This window comes from Pantherophis guttatus, chromosome 6 (assembly GCF_059756535.1).
Source record: "Pantherophis guttatus breed Tessera chromosome 6, ASM5975653v1, whole genome shotgun sequence".
NCBI lineage: Eukaryota > Metazoa > Chordata > Lepidosauria > Squamata > Colubridae > Pantherophis > Pantherophis guttatus.
Genome location: NC_142068.1, coordinates 49,394,999 through 49,421,586, shown reverse-complemented (window position 1 = coordinate 49,421,586; position 26,588 = coordinate 49,394,999). Strand labels below are relative to the sequence as shown.

At 34.4% G+C, this 26,588-nt stretch overlaps 1 protein-coding gene across 1 annotated transcript in view; it reads right to left on the bottom strand.

Annotated features, from left to right (window-relative positions):
• The window catches only part of SORCS3 (sortilin related VPS10 domain containing receptor 3), a 476,925-nt gene that overhangs the window by 174,683 nt on the left and 275,654 nt on the right, over window positions 1–26,588 (bottom strand). The window contains exon 5 of the mRNA XM_034440055.3: window positions 10,560–10,633. Coding sequence (XP_034295946.1) covers window positions 10,560–10,633 — 74 coding nt within the window. The remainder of the gene's footprint in view (window positions 1–10,559; window positions 10,634–26,588) is intronic.

Genomic DNA, 26,588 nt, shown 5'->3' with positions numbered 1-26,588 from the left:
AGGAAGAACTTTTTTTATGACAAATTTGAGTTTCTTTATGATCTTAAGATGAAACTGATCATAAATTGTTATTATGATTTTTCATATGCCAAATAGCCAAATGTTCAGACTGGTTTTGTTATTTTTAGCCACCTATCCTGCCCTTCCCAAAGATCTGGGATAATCAGTTGTTGATGTCTGATGGTGTTAAAGGTATCATTGCACAATTGGTAAGTCTGGGATGTTATGTGGCAGGTGCCTGTCTCAATTCTAAAGTCTCAGAGCACTTTAACTTCTTCATTTCAATTACTTTCTCTATTTTATGTTTCCACCAGTTCTTGCTTGCAGGCAAATGGAATTCTTTGCAAATCTTCCAATGGACCATTATTAATACTTTATTATTGTTGTTTATTTATTTGATAAACTTGTATGCCACCCAGCTTGCTAGAGGTGACTGGAGATGAATGTCTAATGACTAGTGGACCTATAGGGATGACACATAGTGTTGTTTCTTGAAAGTTTGTTGTTTCCAGGAGAGCCTAAGGCAAACTCTACCTGGTGATGGATAAGAAGACTACTGAAGCAAACAAAATATGCTGTGGGAAACTCTACTTATGTTGAAAGCTAAAATAGAAAGGAGACCATTGAAAGAGACTGACTACTAAATAGAATGCCACCAATTTAATAGCTACTCTAGTTTCAGTCAGTTTCAGCAGGTAGCAGTGCTTATCAATCTTAGTTGATCTCAATCAAGCCAAGGATTGGCCCTGATTAGAAACTGAATCCCATAGTTATAGGCTATATTAGGTTTCTTTTTAAGGCAATAGCAAATCACTTCATTAATCTTGCCAACAAGACATTACATATATGTCTATGTAATCATCAAGAGTTGAGTTCAACTCAAGAAACATTTTACTTTTTTCCAACTGGTCTATTAATTTTATACATTAATACACACATTACTTTTTCCTTTACCTTATATATAATATGGCATTGGTTTCTAGCAATAATTTGAGAGTAAATGTACTAGTATGATCCATCAATTTTAATAAACTGCATTGGAAATCTCAGTGGCCTGCAAATGCTCAATTTTCTGCTTCTGTTTCATTCTTTTCATATGCATGAACATTTTTATTGTGAATATGACATACCTGATATGTTATGGTTCAGTGATCTGGCTGGACTGTTAGGCAGGGAAATACACTTAGGAATGAAAAAAGGCTTGGCATTAGAACTACATTTAATAAATTAGTTCAACACAGGAAGAAAAACAAAAAAGAAAAAAAAAGTTTAAAACCAATCCAGAGGACATGTCAGAATAGTACTTAATACAAATGCCAAGGATAAAAGTAATCTTCAGCATGATCATGCAGCATGATTTATGAAGCATGATCCACACTCCAAGCAAAGATCACAGTTCTGCAAGTAGACATTATATTCTCCAACATGCCAAATTTCATACCTTTTTTTTTAAAAAAAGTATAACTTTCTTAAGGCATTTACAATGGCCCAATCAAGAACCAACAGAGATCAAAATTCACTATTATGCAAGTCAAAGAGACCAATAGCTTCTTACTGTCTATTGATGGGGAAAGAGAGACTGAGAGCATACAAATGCTGGCAAACTCATTAGAGAATATTTGGAGTTAAAATGACACAGTAAAATATAAATGTAAACATAACATAAATGTGTGCAATATTGTAAAGCTATTTTCAGAATTTTATAGTTTGGTGTTTAATATTGTACGGGAATATGAGGTACTATGGAATGGCATATTAATAAGCAAGTGCACTTCAGAATAAAACTTGATGAGTTTCTTTATGTGTTTTTCATAGTCAATAAACTGAAATTTTAGATGTTTTTAGGGGAAATTCAGTTTGCAAAATGACTTTGAAGTCCATTTTTTTAATGTATTGTAGAGTCTTTTGCTTCCTGGATGATACTATATTTATAAAAATTAAAGGGCGTGCTGATTAAAAGACACTAAGATGGAATATAGTGACAATATAATTGAAAAGAGGTTTTTATAAAAAAAATAAGTACTAATTATAAATTTATGTAAACTTTTAACATATTTGTTCTTCAAAAGTTTTCCTCCAAATTCAAGATAAATGTTTTTCAGCAATAGCTGCCTCTACCTTACTTCCTTGGCAGAGTACTTATGTTCCCAGTAAAAGGGAATAATGTTCTTTTGAGAAAATGAAATTTAGTTTTACTATAAAACACTTGCATACATAATAAAATGTATCTAAAATATATTTTTTAAAAGAAAAAAAGCCATACCAGGAACCTTTGGGCAGTACATGTTACAGTGGCACAGGCAGTTATATGTGTTCCTAAATGGATACATGTTATCCCTCTGCTCCATGAGCAATGTTGGTTGCCAGTTTGCTTTTGGATCCAATTCAAGCTGCAATTTAGAGCCCTATATGGCAAGGTCCAGGTTTTCCAAGGGACTGCCTCTTTCCTGTTGCATCTACCCATCCCATAGGTCTGGCAAAAATGGTATGCGGCAGATGCCATCTGCAAAAAAGTTCCATCTGACAGAACCTAGGAAGCCAGCTTTTTCTGCCATGACATCTACTCTCTTGAAGATCATTCCTTCTCAGGTGAGATTAGCCCCTCTAATGACCCTTAAAAAGTGTTTTTTCTCCCCCAGAAATCCTGGGGACTCCCTGGAAATAGGAAGTGGAAACATTGGTTGTATTATATGTAACATCTTACCTCTCATTGTCTTGTTTTATCTGTTGTTATAATTTTAATGAGTTTATACAGTGTTTTAATTCCTGGTTTTACTGTACACCATTAAGATTCACGTCAGGTCTAGAATTGTATTTGCACAACATTGGAAAAGTGGAGAGATTCCTACTTAAGAGAAGGTGATAAGGAAAATATTAGAATGTGCAGAAATGCATAGATTAAAATTAGCAATTAAAGAGAAAGAGCAAACGGAATATTATATGATATGGGAAGTATTTTATCAATGGTTGGAAAAAAATGGAGTTTTGAAATGAAGGAGACCAAAAATAAGTAGAAAATATATTAAGAAAGAGTTATAAATAAGATGAAAATTGTTAGTATATGTATGAAGAGAATAATGATATCTGATGTTAACAGAATATTATTATTGAAAGATGCTAAGAAGAAAACGGGGAACACAATATTTAAATGTGTAATGTACTTAACATATTATAAAATTAATGTTAATGTGAACGTGAAAGATGTGATAAATAATGAACGATGGAGAACAGAGATGTATGTACCCAGACAATACACTGCATAAGGAAATATGGAGTGTTCCATATTTGTTTTGTTTTTTTAAAAAAAATTCACTTCAGGTGAGATGGGCAGCAAAATAAATTTGATAAATATTACCTACAATCTAAAATTCTTGCTGAAAGAATTGCTGAAAGTTTCTTGGATTAAAACACAACACATAGCAGAACATACCCACCCATCCACTAGCAAAATACAGGTTAAAAGTTCCATTAATTTCTCCATGCTTTTTTTCAAGGAATATGATGTTACTCCACAAAAAAAAGTAAAGTTGCCAGTAAAAAGAAACCTGCCTTCCAGATAAAACAAGAAGGCATAAAAATTCCAGTAGTTTTCTTAATTTTTATAGACAGACTTGAGAAGAAGTAAATTGCAATTTGAAACATAATAAAAGCCAAAAGTAAAAAAGATTGCAAAAATGCAATCTTTAAGAGTATGAGTATGAATTTGGGCACAATTCTACAAAAAATAGGAGCAGTGACATAATCATTGCCACCTGAACCTTACTTTAAATAATAGTATTTTCACTCCTTGAACAGAAGTGGTTCTAACTCAACTGAAAGATAAATGCTTGGTCAACTAAATTTAGCATGGGAAACCAATTGCTCACCAGTTGCTCACAACACACCAGTTGTTAGTAAACCTCAGTCTAACAACTATAAATAGTATCATGCCATCATAAAATACAAGTAGTGACTACATAATTCGTATATTTTCTTCATATTTTGCTGCCGCTTTCCATGTTGTCCTCCTCCCCTGATGAGAGAAAGGATCCTATTCAATGTCCACTTCCAGCACCTGGGTTTGCATTATATTTCCATTATATTTCCACATCTACATCTAGTTAGGCTAGAAATGTCAGGTAGCATTTGGACCAGATAATATTTAGGTGGATCATGAAGTGGTCCAGTTATTTTACCTATAATTAAAGTAGGGTATTTATTGCTGGGATTCCTCATTATGAGAAATTTGTAATATTATAGGAGGCAAACAAGTAGATTTCTAATCAATGTAGAAAAGAAGGGAAATAGCTGGCTAGAATATTGGAAAACAAAGGTTGAATTAATTTGTGTGCATAACATCGTGTAAGATGATATATGATAGCACTGGGTAATGCCCAGAAGATTTTCTGCAAACAGCAGATTCCAGGCCTGAATACAAAACATTTTCAGGTTTAAATGACTGATACATTTTGTTGGAAAGTAGCTAAAAAGAAATATACATGTTTTGTTCTGTCATAGTATGCTAACAGTTATTTGAGGACAATGTTGATATTCTGCATGTATCATATAGTGCGCATAATTAAAAGTGAAAGCTTTCATATAATCCCTGAAAATCTGACAATGACAGATTCTTATGGGACTTGAAATCTAAAACTTCTAAAAGGTATAATGTTACCTGCCCATTAAAACATATACACATGCTCATTACCACGTAGTGTTTTGGCACAAGCAACATTATTCAAAGAAAATAAGAAATCATGAGGCAAAATAGTTATGGCATAAGAAATAAGCGGAAATCTAGTTTATACTAAATTATTCACTATACCTCTCAGTACTTTCTTATCTTTCCATATCTTGCTTCTGCACAGTCCATATAGTTCTTCCCGTGCAGCCTTTTGTTTCTTAAATTTTTCTGCTGTCCCTTTTAGAGAATGTCATCAACTCTATCCCACTATGACTTTCATAGTCTTCACCCTTATTTTGTCCCTTTCATTCTTTCTCCATATATTAGTGTTATGATTTGTTCCTCATTCATTATCTTTATAAAATGAAAACATTTTAACATGCTTCATTCTTAGCTAACTTTTGTATTCAATTCACATTCCAGGAAAGGAGAATATTTGTAGCTCAGAGTTGAAATTGCGGGTCTTGGGTGCTCTCTGAGCTTGGTTGTTTTCTTGCAGGTATTACCCAAACTAGGGAACATCATCAGTGCTAGTCTTTTCTTCCTTATATTTCTGGGAAGTACTCCTACTGGTAATGGCCGGACTCTCCATGTGCTCTGGCATGATGGTCTGTGCCAGCTGTTCCCTGAAATTTGCTATAGTATGCAGATATTTGTTTAATCTGAAGTTTGCATCTGGAATCATGAGCTTTATCATTTTTTGCCCACTTTCTTGTGCTATTTTCCATCCAGCTGTGCAGTTGACTGGAGGTTTATGTCTGATCATGGTAGGTAGGGAATGCTGTCATAGGCATTCATGCAGGAAGAAAAGTTGTTTCTTGGTGGAAGTGTTCCTGCAGGCAAATTTTTCTCATTTGTGTGCTTTCTGAAGCATTTGACACCCATATGTGTCAAATAAAGCAGAATATTTGTAGCTCAGGGTTGAACTGAGGAATCCTTGGTCCTCTATGAGCTTGGTTGCTTTCTTGCAGAAGTTTCATTACCCAAACTATGTAACATCATCAATGCTAGGCCTAGTTTGGGTAATGAAATGTCTGCAACAAGCAACCAAGGTGAGAGAGCACCAAGGACTCCTCAAATCACATTCATTCAGTACCCATTAATTTTGGATTCCATTTCTTTTCATATTACTATAAATATTTCTTAATATCTTAACTCCACTGAACTCAAATTACTTTTATGTTCCTCCTGATATATGCAATATTCAGTTCCATCCCAAATGATCCAAGGATTCATTTTTCTCAACATACCACATATCTTTCTACTAGCATTTGCATGAACCCAAAGTGCATAATTTACTCTATTTTTTCTGCTTCTTCACATTTAACGTAATTTGCAGTAATATACTCATTTTTATTGCCAAACACAACTGCCTCAATCTTTTATACATTAATGGTCCAATCCATATTCCTCATTGCATAATACAGTGCATATAACATTTTCAGCAATTCATTTGGGTACTCAAACAAAATCACAGCATTGTCTAGAGTGCATGCATATTTCTGTTTCAACATACACAGTTCTAATGTCACCATAAACATCTCTTATACCTTTATCCTTACAGACATTAAACAATATTGTGTTATTCCAAGCTCAGTTATAATTGATACATTAAGCTTTCCATGTCAATTCCATCATATAGTACTCATAGAGCATTCAGCAATCCAACTTCAATTCCATATTATATAAACCAACAAGCTTAATAAACTTTCTGAACTTTCTAAATTTTTGTTCATTATTACCACTGATACTTTCTCAATCAAAATTTTGCAAACATCTGCTCAGGCACATTTAATATACCAATGCCCCTGTGGTTTTGCATTTATTCCTACTATAAGTGCATTCAGTGAGCTGTCAGATTCAGTCTTCATACACACATTAACTATGTTGTACAGCCATTCTATAAACAAGCAACATCCATATTTTAACAATTCCCTGGTTACAGCTGCAGCCTCACCAATTTTCAGTTGTCACAGCATTTATGACTTACTTTTAATCAGTTTCTTTTAGATATTCACATTTATTCCATTTGTTTTGATTCCATTATTTGATATGTCGCTATCAATCCCATACAGATCATTAAAATAATATTTCTATTATTCCCACACTCAAGTTTAACCTCAAATCATTTTATCACATTCATTTTTAATTCTTATTACTTGGTTAAAAGTTCCTTGTTCAGCTTTTTCTAGCCATTTTCATAATCTTTTTTAAAAAATCTGTTTCCCTCTTTTAATCTTAAATCTTCCTTTCCTTTTTGACTACCCATTTTTAATTATTTTCCTAAACATTGTGCAATATCTTTCTTTAACTACACATGATGTTGGTCTAAATGCTGGTCTATTCCATCTTTAGAATTTCCATTTACCCTTGTATTCTTCACTAATTCAATCTTCCAGTTTAAGGAAGTAGAAGCCATGCTTTTTTAATCATTCATTTTTCATGTATACATGTAAATAGATTTAAACCATGTATCTGAGGTGTGATTGCCTATCCTTTAATTCATAGAATATGATAGCACTTTTGGTATTTTTCCAAAGGAGGAGTTGGAGTTGAATGACCTAGAAATTTCATAAACAATTTACAGTAAACAAGCTGGGTGACTACAAAGGTTACAATTTTCATGCCCTTTCAAAATCATGTTGAACCTTATCTAGAGCCTCCTAATTAGAGTGGTGAGAGATTATTTACAAAAATAGACTCTAGCACGTCCTGTAGTTCACTTTCCTTCAGGGATTCCATATTAACCTTGCATATTTTTTATGTTTGTTTCTCAACAGATAGTTGTATTTCAAATTAAATATTGGAATTTTTTTAAAAAAATAAAATTAAGGGGACTTATTTGAGATGGAAAATCATTATTTGAAAGAACTTTGCCTGGCAGTATGCCAATTTAAAAGAATGAAAATGGCATGATAGGACACTTGTTCATAGGCACAATGTGTCAGAGTTACTTTTGGAGTCACAAATTCTCAGAGCAAAGATGTCACTTGCAGCCACAATTAATCATTCTGCGCCCCAATCCATGAAAAAGACATATAATTTTACATGGAGAGATGCAACTGCAATAAACCTGTCCAGTTATTATAAGTACAGCAAAAAACACAGCTGTTCTTATTAATGGCAAAACCTGTTACATTGGATGGAAAAGTATTTGATAACAACTCAAATAACCTACTTTATTTAAAGAACAATGGTATATCATAGTCTGTGTATCTGAAATTCTTCTATAACCTCACATCTCCTCTGCTTAATAACAGCAAAATTAAACTAAGCTTCTTCTAAAGATGAGACTCTGGGGAATCCCAGAAAACAAAAGAGCAGGAGTTTCAATTCTCTCTTCTTGCTGAGAATAGATTCTGCCTCATATAGCTGCTGATGTATAGTCATCTTAAAAGAGTTGGTTAATTTCCAATGGGAAAAGGCATAAAAGAAGAATCTCCTTATCTTTAATGGAATGTTACTGAACTATACAAAATGGCTCACATTCAAAATAAGTAGAGAAAAGTCTTGTCTGTTTTGCCATGATAAGAAACCATGTTTAATATACAGCATGCATTCTACTCAATCTGCTAAATATGAGAACTCTTTAAAGTCAGAGACAGGGAAGCTCCCAGATGTTTTGTAGCACTATTTGCTAAACAATAAAATTAAAAATTAAAAAAAAAACAGTGTCTCTAACTCTAATTGTATTTAATGTTGTCATTCAAACCTAAGAGTTATTTCCACTAAATCTGGGAATGCAAGAAAATTCATGACATTTCAAAGCATTCTACGTATTGGTGAAACTTGAAGGTAATGCACAAGCTTTCATTTTTAATGCACTCTTCCTTTGCTTCTTCTAGCCACACGAAGATCAAAAGCATCCTCTTTTTTTTTAACTAATCATGGTTTGTCAACACATTATTTGGTTAATGTTAGTAATAGCTTATTAAAATCAGCCAACTCAAAGTCTGACAATATTAAACCAGCTAATAACATTTATGACACAGTAAAATAGATATTTTAAAATGCAAATTAAAAATAGCAATAAAATTTAAATTGCTAACAACTGCATAACTGAGCCACTATGTGAATAATTCCCCAAACACATTCAGGAAATCATCCAGATCCATCAAACCATTTTAATCAGTCCTAACATTGTAGAAGTTTATATTGGTCTTCAGTATAAAACTGACAAAAGAGTAACCTTCCCTTAAGACAAGGCTTCTTAAACACTCCCTTCCTGGAAATCAAGCAGGACAAAAAACTTATGGAAATCCAATTGCATTACCTATGTTTACCTCAGCTATCTTAGAAAGCGACTATTAGGCAGCAGGGTGAAACACCATTTCAGTTACTTCTACTTCTAATATATAGAGAAGCATTGCTAGTAATTTCTCTGCATTCATGTTGAAATAAAAACCCTACATCTATTACCCAACTCCCTTTTAACTACTAGATGGTAGGACAGGAAAAAAGAAACAATAAACTTTTGTAGTATTAACCTTTCAGCTAAACAGCATGTTTTCCAAATTGGCAAAGTACAATATGGGGCACTCAGGTAGACCTCTTTGCCCTTCAAATCTAGACCGCCACCCCACAAAATTGGCAGAAATAAACTGCTTTCTTTTCCAGCACCCAGGCTCTGTAATACATGGACTGTCAGGATTTTTATCCAGAATTACATCATATGAAATACATATAAATTTAGTAAATAAATAAACCAACCTGACATTAAAATACCAATTTCAGGTTAAAGGGGCCACCCTTTAAAGTTCTTTAAAGTTCTCCTGCTTGAACAGGGGGCTGGACTGCAGCATCTAGTCAGAGAAGGATGTTCCAGTGGTCAAAGGGATTTAAGTTACAAGATTTATCCCTATTTGAATGTCTATGAATATTTCCAGTCATCCAGGTCATAGTTATATCAAAAGTGGTTTTTATTTTTTGAAAATAAAATAAAATGTATCAGCCAGTTGCCTTTTCAAAAAATAAAAACCACTTTTGATATATCCCTATTTGATTGTTCCTTCTTCTGAAAGCATGGCCGAATACAAATGTTCTCTTCCTGAAAAAAACTCAACTCCATTTTTGAAATTTTCTTTACATATCAAGTTAGGCTTTTTATTTTTTTTTAATCCCCAATATTGCATTTGTTCACATTCTTCAACAAAAGCAATCAGGCAAAAATCAGCCATAGGCATAGTTTTGATTCACCAGTTCAATCATACCGATTTCTAATACATGGGAAGCCTTGCAGTTGTTTCCTTATATTTTCTTTGCATTTCTTTTGAGATGCTTACATCTATAACCAAACTCCCTTTAGACAACTAGTTAGGAAAACATGAAAAAGAATAAAGGCAATTATGTGTTAAAGAAGAAAACACAAATATGCATCATAATTCTATACCTTTAAATTTTAGAGCAGAACATCCATTTTCTCCTTTCAACCCAAAATAGAATTTCACTAACAATATTAGGAGAATAGTTATAATGGAGTATTTGAAAATGTAGTTTTCTTTCCTAAATAAGATCTAAGGAAAGGACAAATAGCATAAACTATGAGCTAACATCCTTGAGTTGGCTGAAAGGAGATCAATTCCCTTTCAGGAAGAGGTCAATTTAGAGAAACAAAACACTTTTCAACTCATGCATCATCTTGATAAAAAAGTATAATTTACTCAATACCCCGTTCCTCCAAAACCATCTTGAAGCTAGCACAGTAAATTCTATACCTCCGGAACCAAGATGAGATGGAAGATTAATAAGAAACTAAATAGGGACGCCTCTCCCTTCCTGTTCTGGACAAAACAACTAACAGGATAATACATTCCTAAAAATTTATTGTATGCAATGCTATACAATCCTAATATGTCATACATGAATATGCAGTTTTAATACAAGACAAGGAACTCACCAATAAAATCGGTTTGGTGTGATCCGTTCATGCATGATCTGCCATCTCCTTCCAAAATCCATAGAACTGTACAGCTGAAAGATATTAAGAACCAAATTAATCGAAACTGTAACTATGACAAACATAGTGTTAGTCCGCTGTAATAAAGGCAAGGACATATTTTACTGTACTTTAGCTAAATAGCTGTACCTAAATGACCTTGGCTGATTTTCAAAAGATTAAGTAGTGTTGTAGAATTGAATGGTAGACCAGATTTTTTTTAAAAAATCAAGCAAATAAATCAAGAATGATGGTGGTGGGTAGTGGTGGGTATAATGGACAGATAGTTTTTTCTTCCTAATGTTTTCACAGAAGTTCAGTAGTACTGGCTGGCTTGTCACCCAAGCCTGACATCATGGGCTGAGAGAGAGAGTGACTGACCCAAAGTTACTCAGTCAGCTTTCATGCCTCAGGCAGGACTAGAATTCATAGTCTCTTGGTTTTTACCTTGCAGCCTTAACTACTAAGCCAAACTGGCAAGAATAAATCTGCCATTTTCTTGCCATTTAATAACAGGCTGGAAGTTGCACTTGGATAATGTCGAAAGAAATTTTCCACTGAACTTCTTTTCTGGAAAAAATTCCACTGCAGGGGTCAAACAGTATTTATATATATTTGAAATTTAATGATAAAGGTATTCAGATATTGTATTTATAGCTCTCATTATTATAACTGATAGTGAGGCAAATTGTTTTAAAAATTTATTACTATGTTCAGTGTTGATAATCAACTCCCAATTTCATTAAATAAAATCCTGCTGATGTTCTGAATTCTATGTCCTATTCATCTCATCTGGTGTGAAACCACACTGATATTAAACTATAAGTATTCAGTTTTTTCAGGCCAAAGAAAGAAAGCAGTGTCAGCTATCAGAGAAAGTATTAAAGTAAAATTAGCTATAAATGTAATCAGAAAAAGAATATTACCAGGAAACAATATAAAATCTGGACCCAAAACTAGAAAGTTAGAATGACTATCTTACTGGAAGTACTTGCATTGTAGGGCCGCTCTACAATTAGGCACAGTAAGACAAATATTATATCATCAAAGATACTTTCTTTTAATTCCCTGTATAGATACTTCTGGAATTTTCTGTTTTATATATCAGATGTTGATATTAACGACTTTTACTAGCTAGTGCAGTGCCCTGGACCAGCCTTATAGTCTTGGTTATAATACTCTTCTGAGGAAATCATAATTACTAATCATAATTAGGAATTAAACCTTTGCTTCTGTTTCCAGTTGGATGGGAAGTTGTTTCATTGCTTTCAAGCATGGTGAAAGAACTTAGTCAATATGTTTGAATTTATCCTGCATTTATTTTGAATGGGGTTTTAGCTTATTTGTTTAAAATGTTAATACATTTTGGATATACAGTAAACAGTGATATATTTGACGTAAGTTTCTTTTGTTGCTGAAGGTATGATACAATTGTGTTTTAACGACTTTTCAAATATATTTTTAATTCTATTCTTATTGTTAGATGTTAGCTGGAAATGTGATATATAAGCTTTAAAAGTAAAGTAAAATAAGATACAAATTATACTATATCTGGGAATATGCCAATATTATTCTAACAGAATAGATGCTATTTATAATGTGTGAAAGAAGGAACACACAAGTAGAAATGGCAGAAAAACAAAACATAAGTTTATAGCCTCCATGGCAACACTGCTGCTGAAAAATTGAACACTCTGACAGCGATTAAACATCACAACATATCAGAGAATGCCAGAATGTCTCTATAGTCTTAGCTAAAAGCACCCCCCCTCCAACCTTCCATCCTTCTTAAAGGCACACATTTAAATTCCATTATGTACTTTCCAAGCATGTTTTATTAAAATAACAACCAAAGGAAAACAAGGAGAAGGCACAGCATCCCCCAAAACACTGACAACATTATGGAATATACATCCAGTTTTTCTGTGATAATGTAGTTGTCATCTAGCCAAGCAAAGCAGTGTTTGAGGAAAAACTAAACACCCATAGTTTCCTTGTCCCAGTGTGCAGACACCGCATTCAGCAAATAAATTACTAAATAAGCATTCTTGAAAAGGTGAAATTTCAGAAAGAGATCTAGCTATGTAGGTGTGTATAGATAAGGCTTACCCCACTTTTTCTTTCTTCAAATTATTTTATAGATTAAAGTTAGATTAATAAATCAGAATAAAAATAGTTATATTACAGTAAAGTATGCATAATGTAACTAAAATAAACTTGAAAATGTGGCAAATAAAGTGACTGCAGAATCAGGTTCAGTGCCCCTTGAAACCAGCAAATGTGAAATGCAAATCATTCAACCTATTGAAAACACTTACACAAACACACAATACATACCCTATAATTGAAACATGCAGCCCATGACTGAATTTAAAGGAATGGTGCCATAGCAATTCTCCTGCATCAGTTGGATAAGCCTCATTCTCTGAGTATCCTAAATGGTCCACAAGGAGCATCATGCCTAACAGCATGTCCAGACTGAAATACCTAAAGCCATCTTCAGGATGACTTATACTAGAGATAATATCTGGAGGAATGACCTTGGCATATGATTGTAGCAAATAGGCTTCCAGAAAGTTGAAAGTAAGAACTGTTCAAGAAATGCACAACCACGTTGACTTCTACTTATCTTGAAAAAAAAGCCCATCATATAGAATTAATCTATAAATTATAAATTATAAAAATTGCAAATCCACAAAGCTAATACCCTTGTTACCTAAATTTGCTAATAATATTAAAAACTAAATAGCCCTGCCATCTAACTTTAATAACTTCACTATGGCTTCCAAGAACTACAACTGCCCAACCTCAATTTCAATTGTTATTGAATAAGGAAGGTGGGTATACGTTTGGGCCAAAATGTTCAAAAACTCACCCAAATAAAAATAATAGTTAGAGTCAAGACAGAGCAAATTCAGAGGGTGAATGCTATGGTCAAAAATATCTTGCTCAAAAGGAAAAGGATGGTGAATGCTTAGCCTTGTGTGGAAGGGAAAAATATAATGATATTTTGGGTCCAAATAACTTAAACCTTTAAAAATCAATATTAATGCTTCAGATTTGCCACAAGCAAATTTTTCCAAAAAAGTATGGTTGGGTAGTTTGGGACAGTGGTGAAATCCATTTTTTTTTACTACCAGTTCTGTGGGTGTGGCTTGGTGGGCATGGTGTGGCTTGGTGGGTGTGGCTTGGTGGGTGTGGCAGGGGAAAGATACTGCAAAATCTCCATTCCCACCCCACTCCAGGGGAAGGATACTGCAAAATCCCCATTTTTTCCCCACCCCTGGGCGAAGGATATTGCAAAAATTCCATTCCCACCCCATTCTGGGGCCAGCCAGAGGTGGCATTTGCCGTTTCTCCAAACTACTCAAAATTTCCACTGCCAGTTCTCTGAACTGCTCAAAATTTCCGCTACTGGTTCTCCAGAACCTGTCAGAACCTGTTGGATTTCACCCCTGGTTTAAGATATGTTAAATGTAAAGAATATACTTCTATCCATTCAGAGTTCTTCATGTATCTCTGGAAAGAACCAACCAATTGTTGTGGTATGTGAATTCTGAGACTTAAGGGGTCAGTATAACATTTGACAATCATGTGTTACACAACTCAAGTCTTCTTTTCTACCAAGAACTAGAGCAAATGCATTTTATTTGAGTTGAGTTTTTTTCCATTAAAAAAAAAAGTTTCCTGTTATGAAGCACTAACCCTTTTATGGGAGTTAACCATGTGTCCTTCAGTTACACAACTTGTTCAAAAGCATCCTATCTATCATTGTGGGAACTCAACAATTCTGGGGGTGGTGAAGGAGGATTTTTTTTAAAATAAATAAATAAATTTTGATTTCAGGATGATTCATGGTAGAAGGATTAAACTGTAGTTGTAGTTTTTAGATGGATTTACAGAAAGAGTTAAAGAGGAGATTTGTTTGATAGCACTGGACTTCTTTCCTTCCTTTCTAGCAGTCATCTATCAATTCCTATGGAAATTAGATAATCAAGAAAAACAGCTGTTGTACTCTGGTATTCTTAAGAGGAAGAGGAAGAAGCTTCCTTTAGTCCCCTTTGGTTCAACACAGTCTGCACACTATTAATCATGCATGCAAACCGAAAGGTCAATTACGCATTATTTAAAGTAAACCCATAAATGAAAGGGTTCTTTGAGCATAAAAGTGGCATGCCCTTGCTTGTAGGACCCAGAGGAGATGTCAAATGCAGCCAAGAGAAATAAAGTCATTTGCAATCAGTTGCTATGCAGGGTGAAGGAAAGCAAGCTCATTTATTGTGATTTGTGCATATCATTTTGATATGAACTTTTTCTGGTATCTTTCAAGATGACATTACAAATAGTATATCATTTCAGGGATTGAATATGCAGATTTTTACATGTGCATAGACACACTACCACATGGAATAGCATATGCTACTATAGCAGCATTTTTCTTTTCAGCTCTATATACTGTCATCTTCCTATGTTCAGTCCTAGGAAGAAATAAGAAACTACTAAAAAATAGATTTCCAGTTCAAGGAAATGTATTATGCCACCACACTGGGAAATGCTTATATTAATTCCCATTACAGAAATATATATTCTTTGCAATTGTATTAAGAAAATATGTAGTTCAGCCTTTTCATTGGACTGCAAAATTTTATAATAAAAATAGAATGGAACATATTGTAAATATAACATATCCAGAATAAGTAGTACAGTACAATATAGTACCCATTAATGGTATTAATACTTGGTAAGGGTAATACTTGGTAAATAGAATAATGAGATGATTTGGCAATTTAATTGAGATGATTGATGAAAGTAGAAGTTATATTTCCAGTATTCAGACTCCATTTATTGTAACTGGGGTTTGGAAAAGGGAACTTTAAAAAAATATACAGGTTTTGAACTTACAGTTTCTGGTAATCAGAAAGAAAACTATTCATAAAAATGTTTTTTTTAAAAAAAAAATTGGCAGTGATTAAAGGTTATCATGACAAGTTGTTCAAAATACTTTGTTTTTATTGTATATTAAACAAGATTATCACTTTTTGAAGGCTAAGGATGCAAATTATGGGACCCAGTTGAGTAATTATGAGTTCACAAGATTATTATGATGTTCATTCTCCAAAATTAAGATTTTCCTGATCTCAAAAAGCCAAATGTAGCATTTGAAACTCCTTTCCAGTTTCTGCAAAAGCTCTAGCATGTGGTTATTTCAAGTATTGTAACTCTGATGCCTGAAACAGACACAAGAAAGTATACCAAAAGGATTTGGTAAAAAATTACATTAAAAAAAAGATTCAGTATATTTTTTTTCATTTTTACTTTCCTGGCAAGAACCAGCAGAGTCCTGATTTCTTAGAGGTCCTAAAGGTGGAACTTTCTACAATGTCCACTGCAATTTACTCCCTTTTAGAGTCATCCTAGAAATAGGTGATATATATTGAAATTGTGGACAGTAAAATAAAACAATGTACAGATAAGGCTGGAATGTCATAACATTCTAGAGATCAATTGACTAATTTGCCTTTCGTGTTAGTACTAGCATTTATGTTGTCTTGAAATGAATGGTGAAACAAGCCTAGTGGTGAAGAGGCTCACTTCCCATGCAGAAGGTTGAAAGTTCAAACGTAGGTGGTGGCAGATGTTTCTCTACTAGGGCACAAAGAAAAAAAACATCTGCTATGAACTCCGTGTGGTGTCAGAAAGGGCATCCGGCTAGTAAATGCTTAGTTCCATCCAATCGGCCCAACTCTACTCCAAATTAAGGAATTACGGGGTCATTAAAGGGAGTTTAATGTTGTTTTGAGGTGTTACTTTCTTAGATTTTTTATCTCTAGATTTCATTGTCTCTGTTTATAATAGATGTTTATTTATATTCTCTGCATTTCTGCTGTCCTAATCAGGTAAGTCCAAGTTAGTCTTGACTGTTCTAGTGCTAACAAACCTATGCTAATAATGTTCCGTATAAAACTGCAATTGTGTTACAAGAAGATTCAGCTGGGACTAGAATGTCATATCACCTATAATCAGAAGCAGCAAGATACTCATTTTTTTAATCAAGTGGATGACAAGAATATGGAATTTATTCTATATGATTAATCTCATCAGTTCAGAGAAAATTTCATGCAAGTTTTAAAAATGGTATTCAATTCAGTCATTATTTATAATGTTTTTTTAACACTAAGGGTCAAAACAAAAGAAAAATATATTGTACTGGAAAAAAGTCAGTTTCTGTAGTTAATCATTTTGTTATTATAGTAATTTGTATCTACTATGATAAAGTTATATTGTTCACTGATGACAACTATGTGCAGTAGCTTTAATTATTTTAATGGTTTGCTTCTTTTTGACAATATTCAGATATGTGTAATTACAGTATATATTTAAAATAAATAGCAGTTTTAAAAAAGATAATTGCCATCATCTGGTAGGAAGAATGAAGGAATGAAAGCAGGTTATGACGACTACTTGAAATTCTGACATGAAGTTTTATAGCTTCTTTCAATAAGGCATTGCTCAGAATAAGTCATTATCTCAAAAACTGAACATACTGAACTTAAAAATGAGAGGTTCGTGCCAGTATTGCTACAGCAGCAACTTGTCACTGCCATTGTCATTTCTTCTATAGCAGATTAGTACTAAGCTTACATAGAGTTGAGTCAATTCTTCAGCAGGCTTGGCTGCAGAGATTTCTTATCCCAGGGAAGCAAAATTAATGCTCTAGTGTTTTCCAAATCCTTTGAAGCCTAGAAGTTGTAGTGGAATCTAAATTATATGATTCAAGCAATTATTACTCTGTACTATTTGGGATAGGGACCTGTGCACTTCCAATTCCACATACGTAGATCTCTTCTCCAAATGGCATTAAAAACCATTTTTATACATAGTACAACTGACTATGCAATTAAAAATCCAGAATATTATGTAAATCAGATAGTCCAGACAGCATTGGGCAAGAGAATGGCAGATGAACCAAACCTGCACCAAACAATTATGAAAGTGTTAGTCATTCCAAGCCAACCATGTTATACAAACCCAAACCCAATAAGCTATGGTGCAGGGTCTAAGCTCATACAATTGATTCTCTAAGGAGATGGGCTAAAACATACAATGAGCAAAATCATTAGGATGATTCTTACAAAATTCTATATAAAGAAATGGCAGCTTACAACATGCTGTTCAACAGAGTAGCTGGAATTTCCGCAATGACACCTACTGTTTTCTGCCTAAACAAAAAGACATAATAAAATCTAGCTAGCACTACCATGTAAATAGATATAACCAAACAGTACATGAAGATTATATTCTTTCAAATCGTGACCCTTGACTGAGTAAATGAGGATATAAAATGAAGCAGTAAGAGCATATAACCTGATTGGTGGCTAGTTGAATTTAGCATGTTATGTGAATCAGGCTCTAATCATAAAGATGTCATCAAATAGTATGCATGTAAAATTATACCTTTCTGCTGTAGTTATCTTATTTTGATGATGCAAACAATATTACAGTATTAGTCTCAGTGGGAAGCTAATTTCATTGAGACTAATCTATGAATTTAGTAGTTATTTTCTTTTATATCATCTTTGCATCAAATTAATTTTCTAGTTAAAATAGTTAAGCGAACAAGTTGCCAAGCATTATACTTTTAAGGACTAGAGGTATAAGACGGTGAGGTAGAGAGATTCATTCTGTAAACTTATATCAACTATGTCCATCATGCATTCCACGAGTTTCAAAAGGGAAGGAGAAACAAGTTTAGAGATTAAACTCAGGAGTCTCCTGCTTCTTTACACTGTAGTGGCCAAGTGACTGTTGTGTTTGAGGCTTCATTCTTGTCTACAATAAATAGTCTAATAGAGCCAAATTGTGTCTTCGTATATTTTGACAAATGTATTGGAGATGAATTATGTGTTAAGTCTTGAAGATGTATGATTAACTACCAAGCGTATTTGGGAAGCCTAAGAGTCCACTCATATTCTCATATCTATAGGAAGAAAACTGTCAACAAGGATTAAAGTATGACTGCAGTCCCTGTAGCAATCCTGCTAGCAGTCTGTCAAGCAACCCATGTGTTGCTTCAGTATCAGAACAAAGCAGTGGCCTACAGTATATGGACCATTTAAACTATATGTTTAACAAGTAGCCTAGTAGGTGGGGCAGACTTCAACCCAACTGTCAGACTCCGTATCGGTCAAGATTTAAGATTCTATAGAATTGCTAGAGATGCTGAAACCCAGTGATGCTGTGAACCCATATTCTTGCCTATTAAATGTGACAGGAATCCCAAGAAAATTACTGCCATCCTTGCTCAATGTGAAGTTTGCATCTTCCTGGAACCAGATTACTAACCAAGGTGAGGACATCTTGCATGCTGGAGAATTAAAGGTGATGCCATCCTAGACCCCCCCCTCCCAAATATTGCAATTTTTGTCATGAAAATGGTTTCCACTTTTAATCCAGGAAGGCCAACTCTTTAAACACTTTATAAAGGTCTAAAGTGACCAGAATTTGCAACACTTAAAAGCTTCTCATAAGCTGGCTCGTTTTAAGGTTCACATTGCATTACATTTCTGTTTGAAGAAGAAGACATTGAAGACATTGATTCCTTATCACATAAACTAAAATATTTCTTTCATTTTTCTCTCTTCCACCTTCCATTCTGTCCCTGGAAAACACTGAATCCCTTTGAATCCAGAATAAGGATTCTGTCACTTGGGCTACCCTGTGAACATTTTTGATTGTGTTCAACAAGAGCCGAACTCTTAAGTATAGGTTCTGATATGGGATTTGTCTTTTCTCTCCCTCCTTGCAGGTACAACATGGGCCTGGTGGCTCAGCAGACTGATAGCATTGTGATTAACACCAGCTGTCTGCAATTACTGTAAGTTTGAATCTCACCAGGCTCAAGGTTGACTGAGCCTTCCATCCTTTCTAAGGTAGGTAAATTGAGGACCCAGTTTGTGGGGGCAATAAGCTGACTTTGTATAAATATACAAAAGTATGAAGGCTATTGCTTAATGCATTGTAAGCCGCCCTGAATCTCCGGAGAAGGGCGGCATATAAATCAAATAAAAAATAATAAAAAAAAACAAGGAGGAATGACACTATAATAACTGGTTATACATCCTCTTTTTCTTGAGACAGAAATTGCTACATTTCTAATATAAAGCTAGCCAAGATTTTGGAACATTAAAAACTATCAGTCCAAGCTGCTCATGTTTTATATAAGGCAATCTTCAGTGGAGACTCCAAATGACATTCTTTCTAGGGACCTAAGAGCCCTTGGATTTTATAATGTCTCATCAAAGGTTGGATATCACTTTAGTCATAGTTGATCTATTTTAGAAGATAATCCACTTTGTTTCCTATCATGGCCATTCTCTGTCTCTGAGGTAAAGTATCTATTCATTTAACAAGCTTTCTAGAATCTCAATTTGTCCAGGCACCTGATTTCTGACAGAAACTACAGTTCATAGCACATGTTTAGAAAGATGCATTTCAGCTATTAGGTGTAAAGCTCCATCTATTGTCTGACAATCATTCATAGGCAAAAGGAGGAACAAAAAGATAAATATTACTGTAGCTTTATATATTTGTTGTTACATAAAACTGATAGCAGGATGATTGGCCTGTTCTTTTACTTGTGGCTATAAAGACTGAGAGTGGTAAGGCAAGAAATAATATTAAGGAAACTATCAGTAGGTTTTCCCACATTTGATCAGTATGATGTAGGAAAAAAAAATAAAGCCCAGTTGTACTTTAGACGTCTAATTCTGTTTTGTGTAATTTAATTTTTCTAATGTAGAAACTACTTTATAATTCCTTATATTGTCTGCATGCCATCAACTAAGACATATAATCCATGCAATGGATTAACATTCATCAAATGAATTCCTGATTATTTTAAAACTCTATATGACTTGGATCTGGGATACCTGAGAGAACGCTTTCCATATACAATAATCTCACACACACACTCATCAGAAGAGTACCTTCGGTCTCTGCTAATTCAATTTCTGCCCCTTCTAACTAGCCCTCTTTTTGATAGTTTCCGTATTTTTCATGCCATTCAACTCCTAGCAACTCTGAACAATTCAAAGATAAAAATGTACATCTTTAAAGACATTATTTTAATTATTGATCCTAATTTTTGTCTAATTTAATTCTCATTAACACTATAAATAAATTATAGTAATTTAGAATTACTATAAGCATATTTTTTAAAAATCAAATAAAAATATTGTAACGGTAGATTCTGTTTAGGAATCTGAAGAATCTTCCATTCCTTTGGCTATTCCTGGCTCAGTAACTCTTGTTTCTTGCTCTGTCTGATAAAGGCAACTTACAATTGCTTTTACATTGACAAAAGGAATAATTTAATTCCTTTACTGACATTATTCATTCTGTGCTATTTATCCTCTCATTTCACTCCACCATTTTATATCATGCTAATTATGCAGCAGCTCACATATTTTAGACAAGATTAACCAACACTGAAGTGCAGTGAATTTATCTTTCCATAATCCATCCTAAATTTGGAGTGAAGTTAATTTATAGAGATGATAAATGACTTGTTACTTCAAATGTCTCTCGCCCAGCTGTTTGTGAATGTTTCAAGCTGATAACTATGCCCTATGAGGTCTGATTATGTACTCAACTGACAATGGGTTAGGTAATGTTTTGAGTAGATATTTTCTAGGTAGTTTTTCTTTCTTTCCAGATTTTTAGGTACACTATTATATTCAGATTTTTATTTATTTATTTAAAACTATTCTATATTTATTTTTAAGAGAAAATCATTACAACTTCTATTGTGAGAATCTTTTCAGCCAAAATAGAAACTAGGTTTCCTATTCAGAACATTTTTTTTCACATGGTATTTGTGCCACTCCCAGATTGTCTGTAGACCCCTTGAACTCTCACTGTTCTCTAATCAATGACTGAACCAATTTATTTTTGGCTCATCTAGAACAGAAGAGTAATTGTTCTGCAACTAGTCTCCAAACAGAAATGTTGGGGCTTTGCAGAATAACTGAATTCCTTTGGCTAGAATTCTTACCTCTTCTTCATCTTCTTGCAGAGGTAGTTTCACAATTTCTTCTAACCTAAACAGGAGGATATTTTGGCAGTCCAATATCTTTCCCTAAATGCTCAAGGATTTGTTTTGTTGTTTGCTTTTGAGAGTGCTAAATGCCATGCATGAAATCTTCATTTTTGCATGGATAGGAATGCAGTATAACTTTATTGTTTGGCTGCTGTGTTTTCCATTCCCTGATTGTTAATCAGTTCATGTAGCATAGTGAACATTTTGAGACCAGCTGCAGTGAGGTTTTTCAGTGTCTAATGAATGAAAATAGTGCTGCTGTGGAAGTACATGGCAAAGAATTTTCTTTTCTTTTCCCATACAAAGAAGCCTAAAACCATAAATACCACTGCTAAAACATGCATATTTAGAGCCTCTCTATGCTGTCTCTTACTAATGCATTGTTCCTAAGCATTCAAAAGTCCTTTTTATCCTTTGTGCAACCCTCTCCACTCTAATGCCAGCATTTTATGTTCAATTTCTTTTCCTCTCACTTGCCAATTTTGGTTTTCTGTTTCAGGGCTTTGCTTCCCCTTATCATGTTATACCATCCTCAGTGGTTCCCTGATTGACTAGCTGTTATTCTTGTCTCTCCATCTACCCCTGGCCTCAGTAGTGAAAATGGGGTTCCAATTAGTCAATAGCAAAATGTAGAGCTTTTATCTTATGCAAGGAAGATTTTGGATAACAAAAGCAGAGATTAGCTGGGAGCAAGGCTTTTAACTAAGACAAACTATTTGCTTATTTGACTTTACGTGCCACCCAACTTTCAGCAACTCTCAACAGTTCATAGATAAAAAGAAAAAAAAATACAAAACTGAACAAAAAGAAAGAAAATGGCAAAAATGACAAAAACAATAGACAGGAAATTGGGACTAAATAGTTCACATAATTGCAAATAAACAAAGCTAATGTGGCAAGACCAGTTGATAAAGAACAAACACTTCTTATCCTCTCTGACTTGTTTCTCTTTTCCATTCCCTGAAAAGCACTTCATAGTATAAGGCTCCATCTTATAGTATATCTAAGTATACTATGAACAGTAGAGATGAGAGATTGCTATAGGCTAGCTATCTCTGAAATGCTCTTAACTGCCCAGGTTAAAAAAAATGAAATAAAACAAATCACAAGTATCACTAAACCACCTTTGTGCAAAAAGAAAGTTCTTCAATTTTATGATCGGTCTGGTACAGGTGCATCTTATATTTCCTATATCAAAATTAAAAGCGGTTACTTTGCTTAGACTTTTTTTTCAGATTTCTTGCTTTATTATACCCAACAAGTTTGATGAGCAATACTTCAGGATTTCATTTTCTTTAAAGTTGTGAAAAAGCTGGTTTGATTTTGCATTTCCAGGGAAAATATGTGATTTCTTTTTTTACTTAATACTTATCTATATTCTGACTAGTGCACATGCAAGAAAAAACAGACTTATATATTAATATGTGTGACAGTAATCCAAACCAGAAATAGACTGATTCATCCATCCATATCATAGAACAGCAGATGCTATTCATATAAAACAGGAAGCAATTGTTATCCTCTTGCCCTGATTGTCAATTCCCTGAAGAAATCTGACTTGCCATCATGGGAAATTATCTGTATATTTTAAAGACTTAAACCACTAAAATGCAAATATTTATTAATATTCTATAACAAAAAGCTGGATTTCATGCTATGCAAAATAATCACTGATCATTGACAGGGAGATTGCAAGAATCTCTATCAATGCATGTTTAATTCATAGTCCTTTCTACTTAAGCAGTATACCAAAAAAGATTAAAATAATTAAGTCTGTAACTAACATTGTTTCTGCAAGATTCCATGTGTTTTCAAATGATCTTTTCAACCCTAAACACTATATGACTGTTTCTGCCACAGGGGGCACTAGTGAATTTAATCAGTTCCGTCAACTCTTTGATATATTTTGCTGAAGTACATTCTTTCTGTCTAATGCTGGAAAGACCAATATTCCTTCTGGGACACTCAGATAAGGTTCTTTGTATACCTTATTCCCAAACGATCATGCAGGATTTCAATATTGTAAAATGTTAGCATTAATAAGAAATTAAAGGAAATAGAATTCATAACTCTGGAACAATGACTTTTTTGTTTTCCCAATTGTATTTTTTAAAAAATAAACCTAAATACTGATATGGATTTAATTGCTGTTACAAAGGATAGCATTGCCTTTCCTTTTCTAAGGACAAAACATACATTATTAATCCATACTCTTGGCAAGTAAAATAGGGCAACTAGAACTAAAACTGAGAGTCAGTCTCAGATTATTATATCAGAGAATGGAAATAGTTCTGTTTCTTTCTTCTCCGCCCCAACACACACGGCAACTGTTAGGATATTTTTCACATGCCTGCCAGAGAAAAGTAAAGCCTTTAGCTGATGTAGTAATTCTATGAAATTGCAGGTCAATGCAAAATAAATGATATTGCATCAGTATTGTGGTTGGATTCTGGCCTACGCAAAGCAAGCAAAATCTGGCTCAGCAACATTCAAGTGCCGATGATTGTGTGATCCATCTCAGACCTGAAAGTCATAGGCAACATGCTTCATTGATACAGCAGGTGAAAATCTGACTGGATGATCTGGCTTACTTTGAGGCAAGTGGCTTCTACACACAAGCAGGGCCTGTGCAGAAGGGCAAAAAAAAAAATATGCCTAAAATGAAGCAAGGTAGCTGCTTCAATCTTGTAGGCAAAAAATGCCATGTTCCTTTGCAGATCTGCTTCCTTCAGCTTCCTTCCTTACTGATGCTGAGTCTAACTGAAAGGTAGATTTCCTCTGATCACTCCAAGCTTTCTAGCGTTTGCTGCTTCCACGCATCAGTCAGTTTTCCACACTTCCTCATGGCATGTACTTGTCAGGTTGTATTTCCCAGTTCATTATGTTCCATTCTATTATGGATTATGTAATAATCATAAGTACTATCTGCCTTGACTTCATTATAGCAAACGTGAAGGCATACAAATCCTGACTGTCTTCACCTTAGTCAGGAATACAGACAGAAAATATCCACATCATTTGATCTATGCCCCAATTTGCTGTACTGAATTGTCAGTTTTTCTTTAAAGTCCTCCTCCTTAGCAACTCCCCCACCCCAATTTAATGGACATTTTTATCTACACCATCAAATAAATACCCTGTTCCCTGAAGTTAAGACCCAACTGGAAAATAAGCCCTAGCATGATTTTTCAGAATGCTAATAATTTAAGCCCTACCCCAAAAATAAGCCCCATTTAAGATGGTCAACAGATGGAGGCGTTTAGTACTGTATTTTACCCAAAATAAGACCTAACCGGAAAATAAGCCATAATGTGTCTTTTGGAGCAAAAATTAATATAAGACCAGTCTTATTTTGGGGAAAACATGGTATCCCTGCTCACCATCAGGAACAGCAAGAGATTAAACTTGCACAATGAGATTAATGTCCAGCTTGTTTCGCAAATATGGATTTGAGTTGGCGACTTCTTTCCGTCACTAGTTTTCAAACCCTTTCAAGAAATCAAGGCAACAGAGTCATAGCTAAGTGAACTAAATGAAAAATGTAAATGCCAGATCCATTCAACACTAATAAGGTCTGACAAGTGAACTAGCAACGGCTATTGTACTGAGGAAACCATTGCCACTGAACATCACAGCTGATAAACTAGCATGTTCCAAGGATTACCCCTGGGTGATCTCAAATCTCCTTATATTGTCCATTGCAATGCATCCAAAAATAACACAATAACATAATGCAATCACATAAAAACATTGTTACACCATCAGGGGATCAGGCAGAGAAACAGTTTTTGGCCTTTAATTTCCAGAGTTTCCTTCTAGCATTTATAATCTACAATCAAACTGAAGTCAGCAATTGAATACAAAGTTTGATGCAGAGCTTGGATGATTGAAAAGATCATGGCATTTCAGGTGGATGGTTTTTGTCTGAAGGTTGCCATACCAGCACATCGGACAGTGGAACGCTATCTTTTTCTCTATGTGCTAGTTGATATTTTTCTACACCCAGAAAAGTCTGATTTAAACAGGTGACCTTCCATAACTGACATATACTTACTACCTGCAGTCTACAGCGCTAAACTTAGTTTATGAGAAATGAATGTTTATGAATGCAGAATTGCTTTTATTTACATTTAACAAAAATATAGCTTGCACTTCCCAAAGTAATATGCCAACCAGAGTGCATTTTTCCATGTTATTTTTAGTTTTCAACTGAAAAAAGAGAGAAAGAAATGTCTATAAAATGCAAAAGCGGGAAAGGGGGAGAGAAGAGTTATAAAAAATGTTCCAAGCTCATGAGAAAATGGAATGAAATGAATTTACTAATCTGTTAACCTGGCCTATCTTGAAAATAAATTGTGTGAGATTTATTGTATTGTCAACTAATAAGCATCCCAGAGTCATATTGCTTGATTTGGGTAGCCTTTTCAACCTGGTAAGTTGCAATTTTTTCTTTGTTTACTTTATTAAATTAATAAATGAATAATTTGTGTCTGTTTGTGTGTGTATACACAGCATGTATGTATATATATCCTTAAAATATGTAAGAATAAATAAAAGAATAACAAACATCCCAAATCAAGGACTACTGGAAAAAAGATACCTTTCTAACCAGTTAGTTCCATGCTGGTGAACCGTTGGCATGTGTGCCACAGGTGGCATGCAGAGCCATCTCTGTGGGCACATGAGCCAATGACCAGATCAGCTCCATCGCGCATGCCTATGCGCCTCCTGTCAGCCAGCTGATTTTTGGGCCTCTGCCAGGACACTCATACGCATGCACAGGGGGGGTCGCACAAGCATGCGCGGTGGCCCCCTACGCCCCATTTTTGGTTCCAGGAGGTTCAGGGAGACCTGCTAGCACAAAAACAGAGAGGGCGGGGTGCGGCACCCCC